This window comes from Podarcis raffonei, chromosome 1 (assembly GCF_027172205.1).
Source record: "Podarcis raffonei isolate rPodRaf1 chromosome 1, rPodRaf1.pri, whole genome shotgun sequence".
Taxonomy (NCBI): domain Eukaryota; kingdom Metazoa; phylum Chordata; class Lepidosauria; order Squamata; family Lacertidae; genus Podarcis; species Podarcis raffonei.
In genome coordinates, this window is record NC_070602.1 from 116,714,482 (window position 1) to 116,731,421 (window position 16,940).

Sequence of the window (16,940 nt, forward strand, 5' to 3'; positions counted from 1 at the left end):
AACAACAACAACCCTGTAAAATAAACAATATAAACCCCATTAACAGTTGCAGAGTACAAAAGAAGAACACAAGTTATCTTTATTTGTATCGCTTAAATGCGTGCATCTATCCATTTTAAAACTTTATGAAGATGCTATCCAGTTTTAAGTAAATCACTGGCCTAGGAAAGTCTTGGAAACAACCGCTTTCCATATGTCAAAATCATACTGTGTATGTACTATAATTATCTCCCTTCATTAGGCAAAAACTTCTGTATAATAAAAGGTCAGACTCGGGGGGAAAACAGCTGCATTCTAAAAAAGAAAGAAAAAGCATAATAATAGAACAGTGTAATTAAATGGAAGGCTCCTGTACATTGCCCAGTTAATGAGTCTGTTACTCCACAAGTTTAGCGATCTGCATCTAACATTACTGAGAATGTGTATTCTGTTTATTTTGGTGGTTCTTGCAGATTAATGTGGCTTGTTTCTCCACAACTCAGATCACTCCACTATTGCAGTTCATTTTTATGTAGGCTAAAGGTGGAAATCTGTTTATGTAAGGCTAAAGGTGGAAATCTGTTTACTTGATACTGTACTTTTATGTTGTGCTCTGGCAAACGTATCAGCAATATCTCAAATAAAAGCAAAAATCCTTAAAAATATTATGAGCTTTCTTTCTACTTTAACAGGCATCTGATAACCAGGGACACTGTGCTTTTATATACTTATAATTGGGAACTGTGCTTTTGTATATTTTAAAAATCCATGAACTGTTGTTTTTTTTGCTATTAATGTTTTGCATATTATTATTATTATTATTATTATTTAGTTGCTTTATTTATTTAAAAAATGGCTCAAAGCAAACTTATAAATATTAAATATGTTCATGTATCTGGAAGCTGCCCCACATTTCTTAGTGAGACTTTGGATAAAAATTGAAATAAAAGTGAAAAACCACACAAATATTCTTTTACACAATGCCATTTTGATAGCATTTGCTTTTTTTTCAACCAACAATAACAAGGGGGAAACTTTGCAATTTGGTTCTGATTCTTGACATTATTTATACAGTATGCTTATAAAGATCATATTGCTTTTCAATATCCCTGAGACCCAATGGTTAGAAACCACAAACTACCATTTCAAAAGAACAGCTGTTTTTTTTACATATCTAGAATATTGTGTTGGCACTGTGGCATAAGCGGCTGTCTCTGTGACAGCATGAATTGCCATAGAAGACTTGAGCCTTGTTTGCATGGGACATTAACTGAAACCATGTCTTAGGCAGAAGAAACAAGAACATGGGAACCCACAGAAAAAAACAACACATGACTGCTTCACTTGTCCTCCAGTCTTCCTGCCGCTACACTGATTGCAAGTGAAGGCACAGTTTGGCAAAGTGCAAACCTAGGCACAAGGTTTGTCTCTGCCAAACAAGCCACAAAAGGTTTGCTGCCCTATGGTTTGGCATGTAACACTATGCCAAAGGTAAAGTAAAGGTGTTGCTGTGGTCTAAATAACCATGGCTGTTGTGGTTGTTGTTGTAAAATGGCAAATGAATTAGTTTGTTTTATTCTTTTTGTAAACCACCATGAGTATATGGTTGAAGGTAAAGGTAAAGGATGCAGGTGGCGCTGTGGTCTAAACCAATGAGCCTCTTGGGCTTGCCAATCAGAAGGTCAGCAGTTCAAATCCCTGCGGCGGGGTGAGCTCCCGTTGCTCTGTCCCAGCTCCTGCCAACTCCTGCATGCCAGTGCAAGTAGATAAATAGGTACCACTGGGGTGGGAAGGTAAACAGAGTTTCCATGTGCTCTGGCTTCCATCACAGTGTCCTGTTGCACCAGAAGCGGTTTAGTCATGCTGGCCACATGACCTGGAAAGCTGTCTGTGGACAAACGCTGGCTCCCTCGGCCTGAAAGCGAGATAAGCGCTGCAACCCCATAGTCGCCTTTGACTGTACTTAATTGCCCAGGGGTCCTTTACCTTTTTACCTTTTACTATGCCAAACCATAGTGAAACAGCAGCAGAATCAAGGGAGGAAATGAAGCAGCCTGCTTGCTGTCGCCAAGCTAGTTTGGGTTTCGTATTACATGTGAGCTGGGCCTAAATAGAGCAGCAGCATCTACAAGCAATTCAGATACATCATAAGGACACTTCAGTAACTATGGTACCTGGTACATTGGCTTGATCCTGCACATCTGACAGCAGAAAAACAGTAATTACGTGTATCAAAACGAGACTAGCTTGCCTCACCTACCAAAACCTAAGACGCAATTTTTTTATTTTTTATTTTCATCTCAACTAGTCATTTCTGCGTATTCCAGAAGTCTGGCATGCAGTGAAAACTACGTACTGTCAACATCTTCCAATGCTTCAAATCAGTTCTGCTGCTTTAACAGCATTTGCTAAGTTTTTGAAACCTATACGTGCTATTTGCATGTTTTTGCATTCAGATGTGTGCTGATAATGCACTTCTGGCAGTTTGCAAATATTTTCCTGTTTATGCAACAGGAAAGAGGAGCGAAGGATGCATTGCTTCATCTTGAAAAGCTAAATATGAATGGAACTCAAAAGGCTGCAAATCCAAAGAGCATTTTTTAAGTAGTAAGTGCCGCCGAAATCGGCGGGAACTGGTACTTCCAAGTGAGCATGTTTGGGATTAGGCTGAAAAGTATGTTTCATAGTAAGCTTTGAGTGTTATCCAAAGTTCTGTGATGCAGTTTCCGTTTTTCAACAGAAGATGGCGCAAAGCATTCTAACTCTTCCCAAATGCTGGTTACTGCCATGCTCTGCTGATTCAGTGGGAGAATAATGTCTGTTCTGAAAGAGGCTATTTATATTCTGACCATGTGACTTGGCTCAAACTTCCGATCTTGTGCTCACTTTTTCCACCCATGCAATAAAATTCTCTTGTTATCAGTCCACTTCCAAAGTTCTCTTGAGTTTAGGATGTTTTGTTTTGATACACCCTGTTTCTATAAATCTTTTATTTTTTTAAAAAACCCTTTACATCTTTAAACCACTCTATACAATTCCCGTGTATTTTTCTCTGCTCTCTCTCTCTCTCTCTTTTAGAGAGAGGCGGGCCCATAACAATTTAGTACGTTATTAAATTGTGCTCCGCATTAATCTGGAGAACGGCCAAAGGTTCTTAATTTAGACTCCTGCAAAGATCCCTGGGTTACAATCCTTCTGCTTGCACAGCTCTCCGTTCAAAAGGCCTTCAAAGCACACTAAGCAGACCTGCTTTAATGTTTTATCTGTAAGACGGATATAACGACGTTCTCAAAAGGTACACAGAGGCTGGCTTGTGCACACTCACTCCCATAAAAATACCACCGAACACAGCAGGGCTTCTGAGAAAACGTGCTGAGAATCATGCAGCGAGGGAGACTTTTAGCACCTATGAATGCCGTTAATGCTGGACCCAAAGTGGAAAGTGTCAATGAGTTTGAGCTTAGTCTTCACTTGCACCAAGATCCATGGAACCACCGCAGAAACAAGAAGTATGCTGGGTTTACTGAGAGTCAAGTCAAGTCAAACATTATAGCCCATCGGGTGCTTGATAAACCAACAAATTCGTCTGCTTATTCTCAGTGGTGACCTTTCAAGAAGAACAGTGAAAAATGAAAGAGTGCTGGGAAAGTGTGCATGAAAAATGTCCAAATCTGAGATAAAAAAATGTTGCACTGGGCAATAAAATTCTGCTTCTGAACTTTAGAATTTAGTTTCAATTCCATTGCATCAGAAGTTTAGAACTCTGCCGTTTGCTATTCCTAGCCCTCTTTATGGAGACGGAGGCCTTTCTCATATGGCCATAAATTTTAATGTTTAGTGTTTAATTTTACACACCATCTCCTGCCCCACCAAAAAAAGTACAGCCCTCATTAATAAGTACAATGGACCTTAAAAAGTGCTGAACTGTGAACTTGATGCACATTAACATCTTGCTTACTCTTCTGAATATAATCAGCGCATCCTCCAACCCTGATTATTTTGTAATTATTAGGTGGTGATGTCACAATCTGTATTGCGCAGAAAATAACAGGGATCACTTAAGTCTTGTACACTGCTTAGAGATGACTGAAGTTAAGCGCTATATGAATTGTTTAAATAAATAAAATAATAAATTTAAATAAGTTGTGTTTAAGGGTAAGGACCTTAGAATGTCAAAAACACTTTTTTGGGGGGCAGACCAAGTAGTATCACGACAATAAAGACAAGAGCAAGACCAAATCTAATATCAACGATGAAACAGTTCAGTGGTAGAAGGTAGGTCTACTGACTTCCCCATTCTAAACACTTATGTTGCCAGCAAGAGTGACTGCCATACTGTTGAACTGCATTGCATTTGTGATGGTGTGCTGGCATCACAAACCTCTGTTAGGCCGCCCCACTTTCCCCGATCTTTAGCACTGAATCGGAACAAACGACAATTGGGTTTTCTACGGAGTGCCGTTTGTTTCAATTTAGCACTAAACAGCGGGCTCTCTGTGAGAAAGCGGTGGAACAAGCAGAAAACAGCTCAAACCCCAGCTTTTATGGCATGGGACGAGCAGAAGTGGAGACGCGTCCTTAGTTGTAGTTGGTCTCGTTGAGTGTTTTGTATTGGATGCACCAAGGCCACGTCCAATGCAAGAGTTCATTAGCGTGCCCATCTCTGTACAAAATTCTGACTCCACTCTTAGGTTTAGTAGACTAACAGTGCCACTGTGAAAACAGCCCACAGTTAGAAACAACTTATTGTTAAAAATAAATAGAAACAACAACTTCTGATGAATGCAAATCAAACAAGGTTTCTCAACTTGAACTCAAGCAACTGGAAGAACTTTTTGTCATTTAAACGCACCACGTATGAAGTTTGTACTCAGGGGCTTTCAGACAAGTGTTTATTGTGGGATCTGTGCTCTTCATGCATGTTCACAGCATTCACACAATGCTGTGGAGATAAAAAAGCCAATCCACCCATTTAATCTGGTTTTACTGTTTTCTAAGGAAAATTACTTTGGAAAAACAAACTGTTGCCTGGAACCCATTTGTGATGGGTTTGCAAAATTAAGTCCTTGCCTCAGGAGGCAATTGCTCAGGAGTGAACGTTTGTGGAGTCAAACTCCTTTCATATTCAGCCAATGAACTCAGGTCAGAAAAGCCATGAATTCAGACAACTGGGATCTCTAGCCTTCCATAAAACATTTTAATCCCACCCCCTGTCACAATCTCACATTCATTAGACTCACCGCCACTCAGCCTTGTTATGCAGGAATGAGTTGCATTGGTCTGGGAGGTTGCTATCATTTGACATAGAGTCCAAGATTGAAATGATCTGCTTGAAAGACGGTCTTTTCTGAGGGAGGAAAAGTACATATATTTTAGACATGATGAAAATACATACTAGGACCACATTAACAATGGAATTCTCCCAGGAAAGCTGCAAGTGCAACACATATTGGTGACTAGATAATTATTATGTATATGCAATTCAAGGAGGAAAAAAAATCTATAAAATGTAACTGGTGGTGTTTGTTTGTTTTTACACAGGCAAAAAGAAGTGTCTCAAAATTGTAGCAGAGCAAAAGTCCTGAATGTACCTTCTATTTTTAGATATAATTTTATTATTCATGTGCAATGCTATGGTAACTAATGACTCCTAAACCTATTTTTGAATTTTTTCTCAAGCACAGATAATAGGATGACGACTTCTCCAATGAAACTAATATGGAGACCAATGTTCCTTCCCTTCCCTCAGTGGCACCTCTGACAAGATCGAAATTTCTGCTTACAACACACCATGTTTAATTCTAATTCTATTAATGCATATGAAAAGGCTGGTTCAAAGGGAGTCCGGCTTTGGTGAGGAGGAGGAGGAGGAGGAGGAAGAATTTGCAGATTTTAAGGTCTCTTCCGCTTCTTGAAGGTTTGAAATCCTAACCATGGATACAGCACATAAGTGCAAATAAATGTCGGAAGGACATCAGAATTTGCCATTTCCCAGTCTTCAAAGATATTCCTGTGGGTTTTTGCTTTTGGTTTGATTTTATATGTTGTGGTCTTGTTGTGAACCGCCCTGCGACCTCCAGGTATAGGGTGGTGTATAAGAAAGAAAGAAAGAAAGAAAGAAAGAAAGAAAGAAAGAAAGAAAGAAAGATATTTGCCTTATGCTGCATTTGAAACACCTTCCCATAATGGCCATGTGGCAATCAGTGTACGTAAAATGAAACTGCAGCCCTATAGGAAGGCTTCATACTACAGATTATACACTTGTATGGCAGGAACCCACGTTCTTGAGATAAAGTAAGGAAAATAAGTCCAGATTTTATTTTTTTTTAAGAAAAAAGAAGACTTTAAATATCAGTTTTACAAACACTAACCTTGTATGCCTCACAAGCATTGTATGCAAACACTGGCTTCCTATTCACTTCAAGGCTCAGTTCAATAGTGCTGGTTCTAACCTTTAAAGCCCTAAATGGTTTAGGGACTGCTTCTTCCCATATAGGCCTACCCGGAGACGCACTTTTGGTCCAACTTGGGATATTCAGTGATTGAGCATGAGAGAGCCTTTAGAAAGACAGGGCTGCAACTCTGAAATGTTCTTCTACTCAAAACGAATCAATATCTCTGTCAATTCTCTTTTGCCATACGTATTTGAAAACACTTATTTCAACAGGCTTTTTGCATGTAACTCCTAGCTTTATTGCTGCCAGTTTTATGTGTATGTTCTTTTACCCTTGCTTTTGTTTTCTTTAAAGTGTTATTTTGCGTTTGCTGTTACTGCTTTTGGTAAGTTGCACTTATATGTTTATGACGCTGTTGTATGGTTTTTATGAATATACTCTGGGCATGTTCAGTCAAAAAGTGGGACATAAATATTGTTTATATTTGTGGCCTAAAATCAAAAAATCATGCTTTACAAAGCTCATATATTTGCTTCAGCATGAGGCCATTCTGATTAATCAAAAGCAAGCACGCTACTTATTACGTCTTTATTTCAGGGCCTAGAACAAGAATATGGAAGGAAACTGAGGGAAATTATCAAAAATAAGTACCAAAGTAGCACGCTACTTGTAATTACGTCTTTATTTCAGGGCCTAGAACAAGAATATGGATGGAAACTGAGGGAAAGTATCAAAAATAAGTACCAAAGTAGCACGCTACTTGTAATTACATCTTTATTTCAGGGCCTAGAACAAGAATATGGAAGGAAACTGAGGGAAAGTATCAAAAATAAGTACCAAAGTAGCACGCTACTTGTAATTACGGCTTTATTTCAGGGCCTAGAACAAGAATATCGATGAAAACTGAGGGAAAGCATCAAAAATAAGTACCAAAAATGTTTAACACATCAAGAGACTGCTTGTTTGTTGAAGTGACATTTAAAATAGTAATGGGGATTTTTTATTTTAATTGAAGTTTTCACAATACAATTACAAGAACAAACTAATCTACAAGAAATAAAGAAAACCTTCCTAGCATGTGAGAACCCTGAGGCCCAGCACAATAAAGTAGCAGACAAGACTTGGAAAAGTTTTGTGTGCCCTCATGAGGCATGACAGTGACATTTCATTGTGAAAGTTAGCCACACAAATGCAGAATACAGCTGTGTTTTTCTTTCTTGTGGTGTGAAGCCTTTGTTCTGTAAAAGCACATAGGATTCACTTTACGCAGAAGTTACCCAAAAAGACGTGGAGTTATTTATAATATTTCAGTTTTGCATAGGTAAACAGAACATTTGTTGTCCACATCGTCAAATCAGGTCCTTGAAAATCATAAAATAGTAGTACGCAAGAGGTTTTTTTTGGTTGAGTGTGCAAATTTATACAACTTTTTAACATCCTTGCCTCCCTGTGCCAATTCTAGCACTGTGGTTACAAGGCAGATTGGGTCAGAATGCAGTCCAGAAACAGAACAGGGGAAAATGTGCTCCACATAACCAAGGATGACCTGATTACCGGTATTTCAAGTTTAAAAAGAAAAAAATACTGTCTCAGGCAAAGCAGTCATAAGTTCTTTGCATTTTCTTCTGCCTTCATTGCTTCCTTTGTTATGCTGAAAAAAAGTGGGGTAATTGTTGAAAACTGAAAAAGTCAGAGTTAAAATGTTTCTCGAGAGAGAGAGCATCGCCTCCGTTAGTCTGTCTGACAGACCCCAGACAAGGTTGAGACAAAAGGTTGAAACCAAAATGTGGATACATAATAAACGGATGATACACATTCTCTCTGCATCACGCCTGTAATTATACCATTTCTGCTAAAATTACAGATGCAGCAATTAAAACGTGCATTTTAATTCGAGTGCACAAAAACAATTAGGAACAATGCTGAGGTGTCTCTCCCAGGCAGATCCAAGTGATTTTCGCATTATAAAAGAGAGACAATTTCTTTATTTCAAATGTCAAACAACATTAAAAAAATGTCAAATGTATAACAAAAAGAGACAAGTGCTCTTCTATGCAAGAGCTGCCTATTCAACGTTTAGGTGAAGGGATCTCTTTGTCTGTCATTTCTGGTCCATCTTGCACACAATTGTAAGACAACTGCTTAGAGCTCAGCGGTTGCCGTTCCCCTCACCTCATCCCACGTCTATTCTGCATGTTCACACACAGCTATTTCCCTCAACTACTCCTGTAAAACCCGCATTTTTAGGACCATACTGTATAGTTTACAGTTAATCAGCTTGGAGCAGAAGGATAGCAATGGCAGCAGGTGCATTCTTGGCAGTATATGATTTCCACCTGTTGATATAATTCCATAATTGATTCCTAATGTAGAGTCCTAATGGCTTGCTTCAGTAGTTCATGCCTCCCTGTGGTTCCCACATGGGTAATGAGTGGCTACAGCCTCACAGCAATAAATGTGAATGAGGGCATGGAGGAAAGACTCGATTCCTTTGCACCAACCATGGCATCCGCTGGTTCAAAGTACATCAGTCAATCCCAGTTTAGATTTGGAACAATGTACATCAGGACGGACTATTTCTGTTCTGCGTTAGTGTCACATCCATTCAATGATGCATTCAATGTTTTATGCATTCTTTTTTTTAAGCAACGCAAAAATTGGCATGTAAAATTGTATGCATTTCCCTTGCCCCACCCAAAAACGCATTTTTGTTCTATAACACTGTAGACATATTTTTGGAAAGGAAACTGCTTTTGCAAAACTTGGAGAAGCGTGTGATCTAATGGATAGCTGAGTTGTGTCTAGAACGGTTGAATTAGGTTGGCTTGCTTTAAAATGTGGGTCGAATGTCTCCACCCTGAATGGTAAATCCTCAAGGGTAAAAATAATTATCACGGGATAAGCCAGAAATCAAGTGGATATCTCTTTAGTGATCACCAAAAATATATATGAATTAAGTGTAAAGTTAAGCATTTAAGCAAGATTTGAAATTACTCATCTAGTAGGGAAATATTGTATCAAATTACTATTAGCAATATAAGGTAAATAAATTCTGGGACCCTGATAAGTGGAAAAGGAGTTGGTGGTTGTGGTCATGGTGAGGGGAGATGTAAAGTAGATCACTGTGCTCACTGTTGTTATGGTATTGTTGAGAAATGCTTTGGGCCATATGATGAAGGTCAGTCTGCTTCAGGGCCTGCCAAACTTTTTGGGCCAGTGGGAACATTTGGAATTTTGAGGAAGTTCAATGGGCACCAGTCAAAAAATGGCTGCCACTGAGCGTGCAGCATAATACAAAATGGCTCTCTGTAGGATGTGGTGTAACAGAAAATGACTGCTGAACACAAATTGGCCGCCACACCTAAATGAGCAGAAAAAGGGACAGGAATCCAAATTGTGTGGGCACGCTCCTTCCCCATTAGGCATCTTCAACAACGTGAAAAAGACACCTATATCAGGCAACACTATGATTGCTCGTAAAAATAAACTCTTTCCTCTATTCAGAATGGAAGGGAGGGAGGGTGGGAGTTCAATCCTGACACCCAATGAAATGTGGGCATGTTTAAGGGGCATGGGCTATTCAATATAGGGGAAGATTTTTGAGGTAACATTTATCAAGACTTTTCAAGGGTGAAATTTAAAGAACTGGTGGGGATCCAGGCCTCTGCAGCGCCTGAATTCAACAGTTTATAAGGTAAAAGAAAATAGAACGTCTGCTAACAAAATTTATAATAAATATATGATTGATACAAAAAAGGAGTTTGTTATAGTTTTATAATTATTATTGTATTTATGAAGTTTTTTTCATTGCTTAAATCCGATGATAATATACGCTTACCCAGATAATTCACAGGGCAATCCATTACATGAGTTCAGTGGGACTTACTCCCAGGTAAGTGCATATAGGATTGCAGGCTCTGTACCTGAAATCCTGGCTCCCTTAAACTTATCCAGTGTCAACAGAGAGGGTGGGTGGTATGTGGAAATGAAATGAAATAATACAAATGGAAAATTCTTATCTCACATTTAGTGTCCCATCTGCAACAGGAGGGTTTGGGGTTTGTTTTTGTTTTTTAAAACACAGTACAGTTAAAACACACAGTGGATAACAGTAAATAAATACCTTTGGATCTGCTTCCCAACACTGGAGCATCAATTCTGCAAAGCTTCCAGGGCAGCTGCTGGGAATGGTCAGTCTCTGTAATAGAAGCAAGACAACAGTTGGACAACCAAGGGACTAGAAATGAACAGCAGAAGATAAACCCCAGCTCCCATATGAAAGCAGATCTTCCAATGTTCTCAGTAAAAGAAAGAAAGAAAGAAAGAAACTATACCACAAAGTACAGGAATTAGCAAGCACTGGAATAGGCAAAAGCCCTGTAGAACAGATTGTTTTTGTTTAGAGACAAATCAAGCTGTCTCTGTGCCATTTCAAAGAGAGATGATCTTCTAGCACCAAGAATGATGGATCCTTTACCACTGAATTTTACAATTCATGGTTTGAGATAGGTCATCTATTATGTGCCACCCAGACCAATTCTAACCATTCTAGAGGTTTCCTCCTTGGAAGCAACCACACTCTTAATGTAACTTAGAGAGTTTCTTACACTCACGCAACAAGAATATGTTGTTTTATAAATAGATATGAAACTTCTGAATCTCTTCTCAATTCTGAGTGAGTATGAAGCAAACCTTATCCAGCATACTATCTCTGGAAAAGGAGAAAAGCCCTAAGATCTTACAATAATTCCATTCCTCAGTCTATAGTCTCCATTAATATACTATCCTCCTGCCTGGAAACCAGGCTCTTCAAAACTGTGCTAGGGAAACTGTCCCATAATTTTATTCCTCTAATATTTTTAATTTCAAGTCCACAGGTTCTTATTATGACTGTATATAGCTGTGTATATGTATTTCCCAAGGTTTTCCCAATTCTGCATCCCTTCATATATTTGAGATAGTATTCTTCCCACGCACAAGCTCAGTTTATTTGAACTACAGACCATAAACATCAAATGAAGTAGATATTATTTATTGTTCTTATTCCAATTAATCCTTCCTTGGGCAGTGCATGTTCAAGTATCTCACATTAGTTCTCATCAGCTGTTTTGTATGTGTACTAATATTTACTGGCGTCCATTAGCTATTTTGAACTAAAGTGCCAGATTGTGCTAAGCAGTCTTCTAACAAAGTTCCTACTTAACTGGAGCAATCCACTATCACTCCCAGTTAACCATGAATAATCCGAGTTGCATAAGAATCTAACTTCTGAACAAACGTTCTAGTAGATGAAAACTACCAGGATCAAGAAAGGCAAGATGAACCAAACACAGAGGAGTGAAATCAGAAGAGTTTTAGAACTGGTTTATTGAGTTATTAGTATTGTTGGGCTTTGCAGAGGTACCGTGTAGATATTGTAGAACTGTCATGATAACACACTTTCCTTAGCAGGGTATCCTACTATGGTCTCTAGCCAAAATAAGTGCTAAGATTCTCTTAAAAGTGAAATTGAAGAAGGCCTGAACCCACATCTAGTCAACCTCATCATTAGTTCAGCATTGGACTAAAGGAAGATGTTACAGTTGCTTATTAGAAAACTGAAGTAAATATACTTAAGCACAATTTTCCTGTGTGTATATAGACTCCATTTTTTCTAGTAAATGGAACTTTTGAGTGGTTAAACTACTGCAGGGTTAATGCCATGGCAGAAGGAAGGGTTTTGTCATTTTTGATGCTTCAGAGAAACAACTGTACATGGCCTTAGATTTAGTAGGGTAAGAATGCTAAAGTTACCCTTCATCATACATTTATTGACGAACTGATGAAGCCATACAAGAAGCCTAATTAAGTGTTGCAAGAATAACTAACATGTAAATACTCAAAGACCTTAAATAACAACATTATTCAAGAGTGGGAAGAAAACTCTCATATTGCAAATATTGACATAAGATTGAAATACTTACTGCCAACGTGAACAATTAGTAACCTAGCGACAGAAGGCAGACGCAGTGCCAAAAGCAGATTTGTGTACAAGCACAAAAACCTGATATCTTCATGCTGTGATCAACATATAAGAATGCGTCTACACACTTTCAGTAATGCAATTAGCTATCTAAAAAACCAACCTTTTCATTGAGAAAGATTCTATTGATTAACACAATTGACCCAATTATACAAAGCAATCAAATCTGAACTTCTGTCCACTCACATTGCTCCCTAAGGTTGCCATGACCTGCACGCCACTTTGTCAAGTAAGCTAAACAAAACAGATATCTATATAAGTGTAATGGGACCTGCAAGAATTTATGAACGGCTGTGTGTTAAAAGCAAGAATGAAATGCAAACTCAGGAAAGAATGCCATGGGGGGGGATAAAAAACCCCCATAAAATATACATAGCAAGTGCTAATCAAATATGCAATCATTAAATAATGAGTACAATAAATGTGAAAAACTTTTATACCAAAAGTATGTTCAAGAAGTCTACTTGGCATAAACAAAGTAGCAATGACACTTGATCCTCAGTAAAGTCATTTGCCTAAAAATACAACTGATAGTCTAGCAATGGCATTTGTCTGTAACCCTCACTGTTCTAGGAGTTGGAAAATGAGTTACTAAAAGACATGTAATCATCACTTGCATCCATCTTACTTGAGTAGAATGTTATTTGTCAGGTAATATATAGGTAGCAGGTCCCAAAGAGTGTCATACTCTAATAAAAGTGACATTTCTAAGTAGTAATTTGATGTTAGATAATGACATCTCTAATATGAACTTTTATATTAGGATTGTGTTTTGGAGTTTAAAACATGTAAGTACCAAGAAAAACTCTAGTGGAATGAGGAAGAAGTCATTTAAAGAACTGATATTTCACTTAAGAGTCGGTATGGTTTAATGAACAGAGTACTGGACCTGGATTATGGAAATATGGGCTCAGATCCCCAGCTAGGAATCTCACATGGTGGAACTGGGCAAATTGCCATTTCTCAGCCTAATCTATGTCACAGGGTTGTGAGGATAAAATGTGTGCTGGTCTAAACACATTCTAAATTGAGGAAGGATGCAAATTCTTCAGCATTCTTTTCGTAACCTACAGGATAGATGAGTCTGAAAGTCTTAATTATTACTCATTAAAGGTAAAGGACCCCTGACAGTTAATAAACAGTGTACTTCCACAATCAACCATTCTAAGGGTTGTAATCTGCTCTAACTATAACAAGAGAGAAATTCTGCCTGGGACAAAAGTGAGGTTTAGTTGTTCTCTCACCATAGCAAAAACTTTAGGTCACAAAGCAAATCCAAACAATCTGCTTTCCACAAAGAACATTGGAACTGTAGGTTAACTCCTCAGAGAGCTACAATTCCCAGCACCCTTTAACTACAGTTCTCTGGAGGACGTAATGAACTTTTAAATTGTGTTACATGTGCTTTAAAAGGGCAACAAACATAGTTTGCAGACTGATGGCTGAGAGGGAAATTGGAACTCAGGCCCCATCTAAATTATGTATTTACAGCAGTACCATACCACTTTATAAACAGTCGTGGCTTCCCCCCAAGGAATCCTGGGAAAGGTTAGTTGTTAAGACTTCCGTGAGTTGTTAGGGGACCCCTATTCCCTTCACAGAGCTACAATTCCCAGAGTTTCCTGGTAAGAGAGATTAACTGGTAACCATTCTGGGAAGTGTAGTTCTCGGAGAGGGACATGGGTCCCCTAACAGTTCACAGCATCCTTAACAAACTAACAGTGCCCAGGATTCTTTAGGGTATGATACTGATTTGTGTATAGTACAGATGGGACCTTCGAGACATACAGAGTTGATCCAATTCTGTCCAGCAGGGACTTCTATCAGCAAATGTTTGCCTCTCCTATGCAGCCCCCCCCCACTACCTTCTATGCTGTTCTGAGGGTCCCCCAACCCTCTGGAGCAGATCTAGAGGGCATAGAGTGAGGGTGGAAACTGGCAAAAACCACCTCTCTCCTTCTCCTCTCTCCCACTTTCTGTCGACAAAAGTCTCTACTGTCATGTGATTCTGTCTGCATAGAAACACCATACAGCACTTAACCAATTTATTAGGATTTTTTAAAACGTTAGAAAGAAACACAAATATTTCACAGCTTTAATAAGCAGGCAACAATTTGACATCATATTTTTTTAAAAACAAACAGAAAACAAAAACAGAATCAGTACGGTAATCTTACCCAGTGACATTAGTTTCCAAACGTCACTGTAGTGTTCTATTCAAAAACATGGGCACCATAACTTTTGCTCTATTGTCCGGACACTAAAAATTACATAACGCCTCAATGACCATTAGAGGTTTTTATTCATCATTTCCAGTCCACTGAAGAAATTGGCAGGCCTTGCTTTCCATTAAAATCAAAGTCAGCACTCATATATTTAACATTATTCCCTTACATTCCCTCTTCTACGTAAACTTCAGACTGAATAGTCAATCTAGATAAAGTTCAATAGTTCTATGTTCCATTTATTTCAACAGAGAGAACGTTGAGCACTGGAACCAATGAGGTTTTTAAAGTGCCTAATTTTGGCTGGATCATGTCCATACTAAGCAGAGCAGCGATCTAAGTGGTCAACATGGTATACACTATACATCTTATATACCAGATTCCCGTATCCAACTATGAAACCAAAGCACTGGTGTATATGGAGGCAATTTGTGTCTCGATCGCCTCGTCCCCAAGGGAAGAAATATTGTGCTGAACCAATAAGCTTTTCTTCACGCTTAGAAATGGAACAGATACAGATTACACCTTATTATTCTAAACTTATACTGTAGGAAGTTACAAGCATAAGGTTGTTCTGAATTAAGGAAAGATTCCCAACTAAGTTGGATTCCCGGACAGGACAGCCAACCTAACATTCAATAACAACTTTTAAAAGGCAGAAGGTGGTTTAAACATTAATTCACTCCCACCTGTATTTCTAGGAATATTTTTTCCCCTAATAACACTTTAAAGAGTCTAAAACCATTGGGGAAGCCAGCTATATATATAAAAGAATTCAAGAAGCCGAGCTGTCGCTTTTTAGCCAAGTAGCTTTTTATTAAGTAATGTACCCACAACCTTCCAGTCTGCCTAGATAGAGGATTTCCATACTTGGTGTGTGACACAGCCACAACTTTAATTTTTTTCCCCTTTAGTGGGGGGAAAGAAAGAAAAACCCGTACTTCGTGTCTTTGACATCAAGGAGCCATGCGTTCAAATAAACGCTCACATGTTCAACTACCTGAAAGCCTCAATTTGTAGGAAGAAGAAAAGCAACGCTGGGGACCCTGTACAAAGGGTGTTTACGCCACTGAAGTTCTTTTGAAATGGAAAGACACCGCATGAGGAAGCTTGCAACTATGGCAGAGCCTTACCAGTACCAGTGAGGATCTCATCTTCAATGTAGCCGAGAACGTAGGTGGCAAAACTGTAATTTCCCTCTTTTTTAAACTATTTTTTCTTCTTTTATTTTTGAAATCCTCATCTAAGTGGCAGTTTCTTGTACTATAGTGACTCCTGCTGGGAGAGTTAAGTTGAAGTAGCTGAAGGTCTCTTACAGATATATCAACTCCCGGCCAGTATAAAGATGTCCTAAACGCAGGAGATGGAGTTAAACTGTTCCCCTACCTTGGACGCAATGGCTTCTTTCATCACTAAGAACAAACCCCTAGGTTTTACAATTGAGACTGAGAAACTAGTACAGTACTTGTACAATTTTTGATCTACAGCATCACGATGTGAAGCTGCAACAATTAGATGTAAAGGGTCCATTCATGAGGAATAACATCACTTTGACCCTTTGTGTTAGCTCCTACTGCTAATCTTTCCATACGCGTGAACTTACTTTCAATTTGAAGAAGATGAAAAAGTCTTTTGCAAAACCCAATACTGTTTTCTGATCTATGTACCTGAATGTAGAAACGTAGTCTTACCTCGTTTTTTTCCACTACAAGCCAAGCTACTTGTAATCCTTCCAAGCCTTTAAAGGGGACCTCCCTTGTTAGCATCTCCCAGAGAACCTGGAATAGAAAAAAAGGAAAGAATTTTTATTTCTGTACTTTGTATTTTAAATACATTATTAAGCCTTGATACAGCACTATCTGTATCCAATTACCAGGCAACCAGAGTCCATTTGCAGGAACATGGACATATATTTGTGTGCAAGATCCCCACACTAAATTAAATTTGAATATTTCTCAGTTTTTTTATGTGAGAAGTGTGGGGTTATATTTTGGTTGTAAAATACACAAGGCTGAAATCTTTCTTTGCTCCTCAGTTGCTCAAGTCTGGTGGTTGAGACTTGCTTCTGCCTCTGTCCATTTATTCTTCCACTAAAATGTCCAAACTGATTTCTGTGTACATGAACACGGTTATTTCGTTAGTTGCTGTCTTCTTTTGTGCAGCCAAGCACATTATACAAATCTCGGTCTAGTTTATCCAGTCCTGGTGCATCATCTCTGAAAAGGACAGCTATGCAAATGAAGACGAAGAAGAACTTCCATGAAGAAAGGGTGAGGAAGTCATACAAATGAAGTTTGGGGAAAACCAACTCTGTTGGGC

General features: G+C 38.6%; 1 protein-coding gene across 3 annotated transcripts in view; it reads right to left on the reverse strand.

Moving 5' to 3' along the window:
* The window catches only part of MAP3K20 (mitogen-activated protein kinase kinase kinase 20), a 111,296-nt gene that overhangs the window by 47,145 nt on the left and 47,211 nt on the right, over positions 1 to 16,940 (reverse strand). For all 3 annotated transcript variants that reach the window (XM_053359378.1, XM_053359386.1, XM_053359393.1), the window contains exons 8-10: positions 16,313 to 16,399; positions 10,498 to 10,572; positions 5,220 to 5,326 (exon numbers count right to left, since the gene is read on the reverse strand). In XM_053359378.1, coding sequence (XP_053215353.1) covers positions 5,220 to 5,326; positions 10,498 to 10,572; positions 16,313 to 16,399 — 269 coding nt within the window. The remainder of the gene's footprint in view (positions 1 to 5,219; positions 5,327 to 10,497; positions 10,573 to 16,312; positions 16,400 to 16,940) is intronic.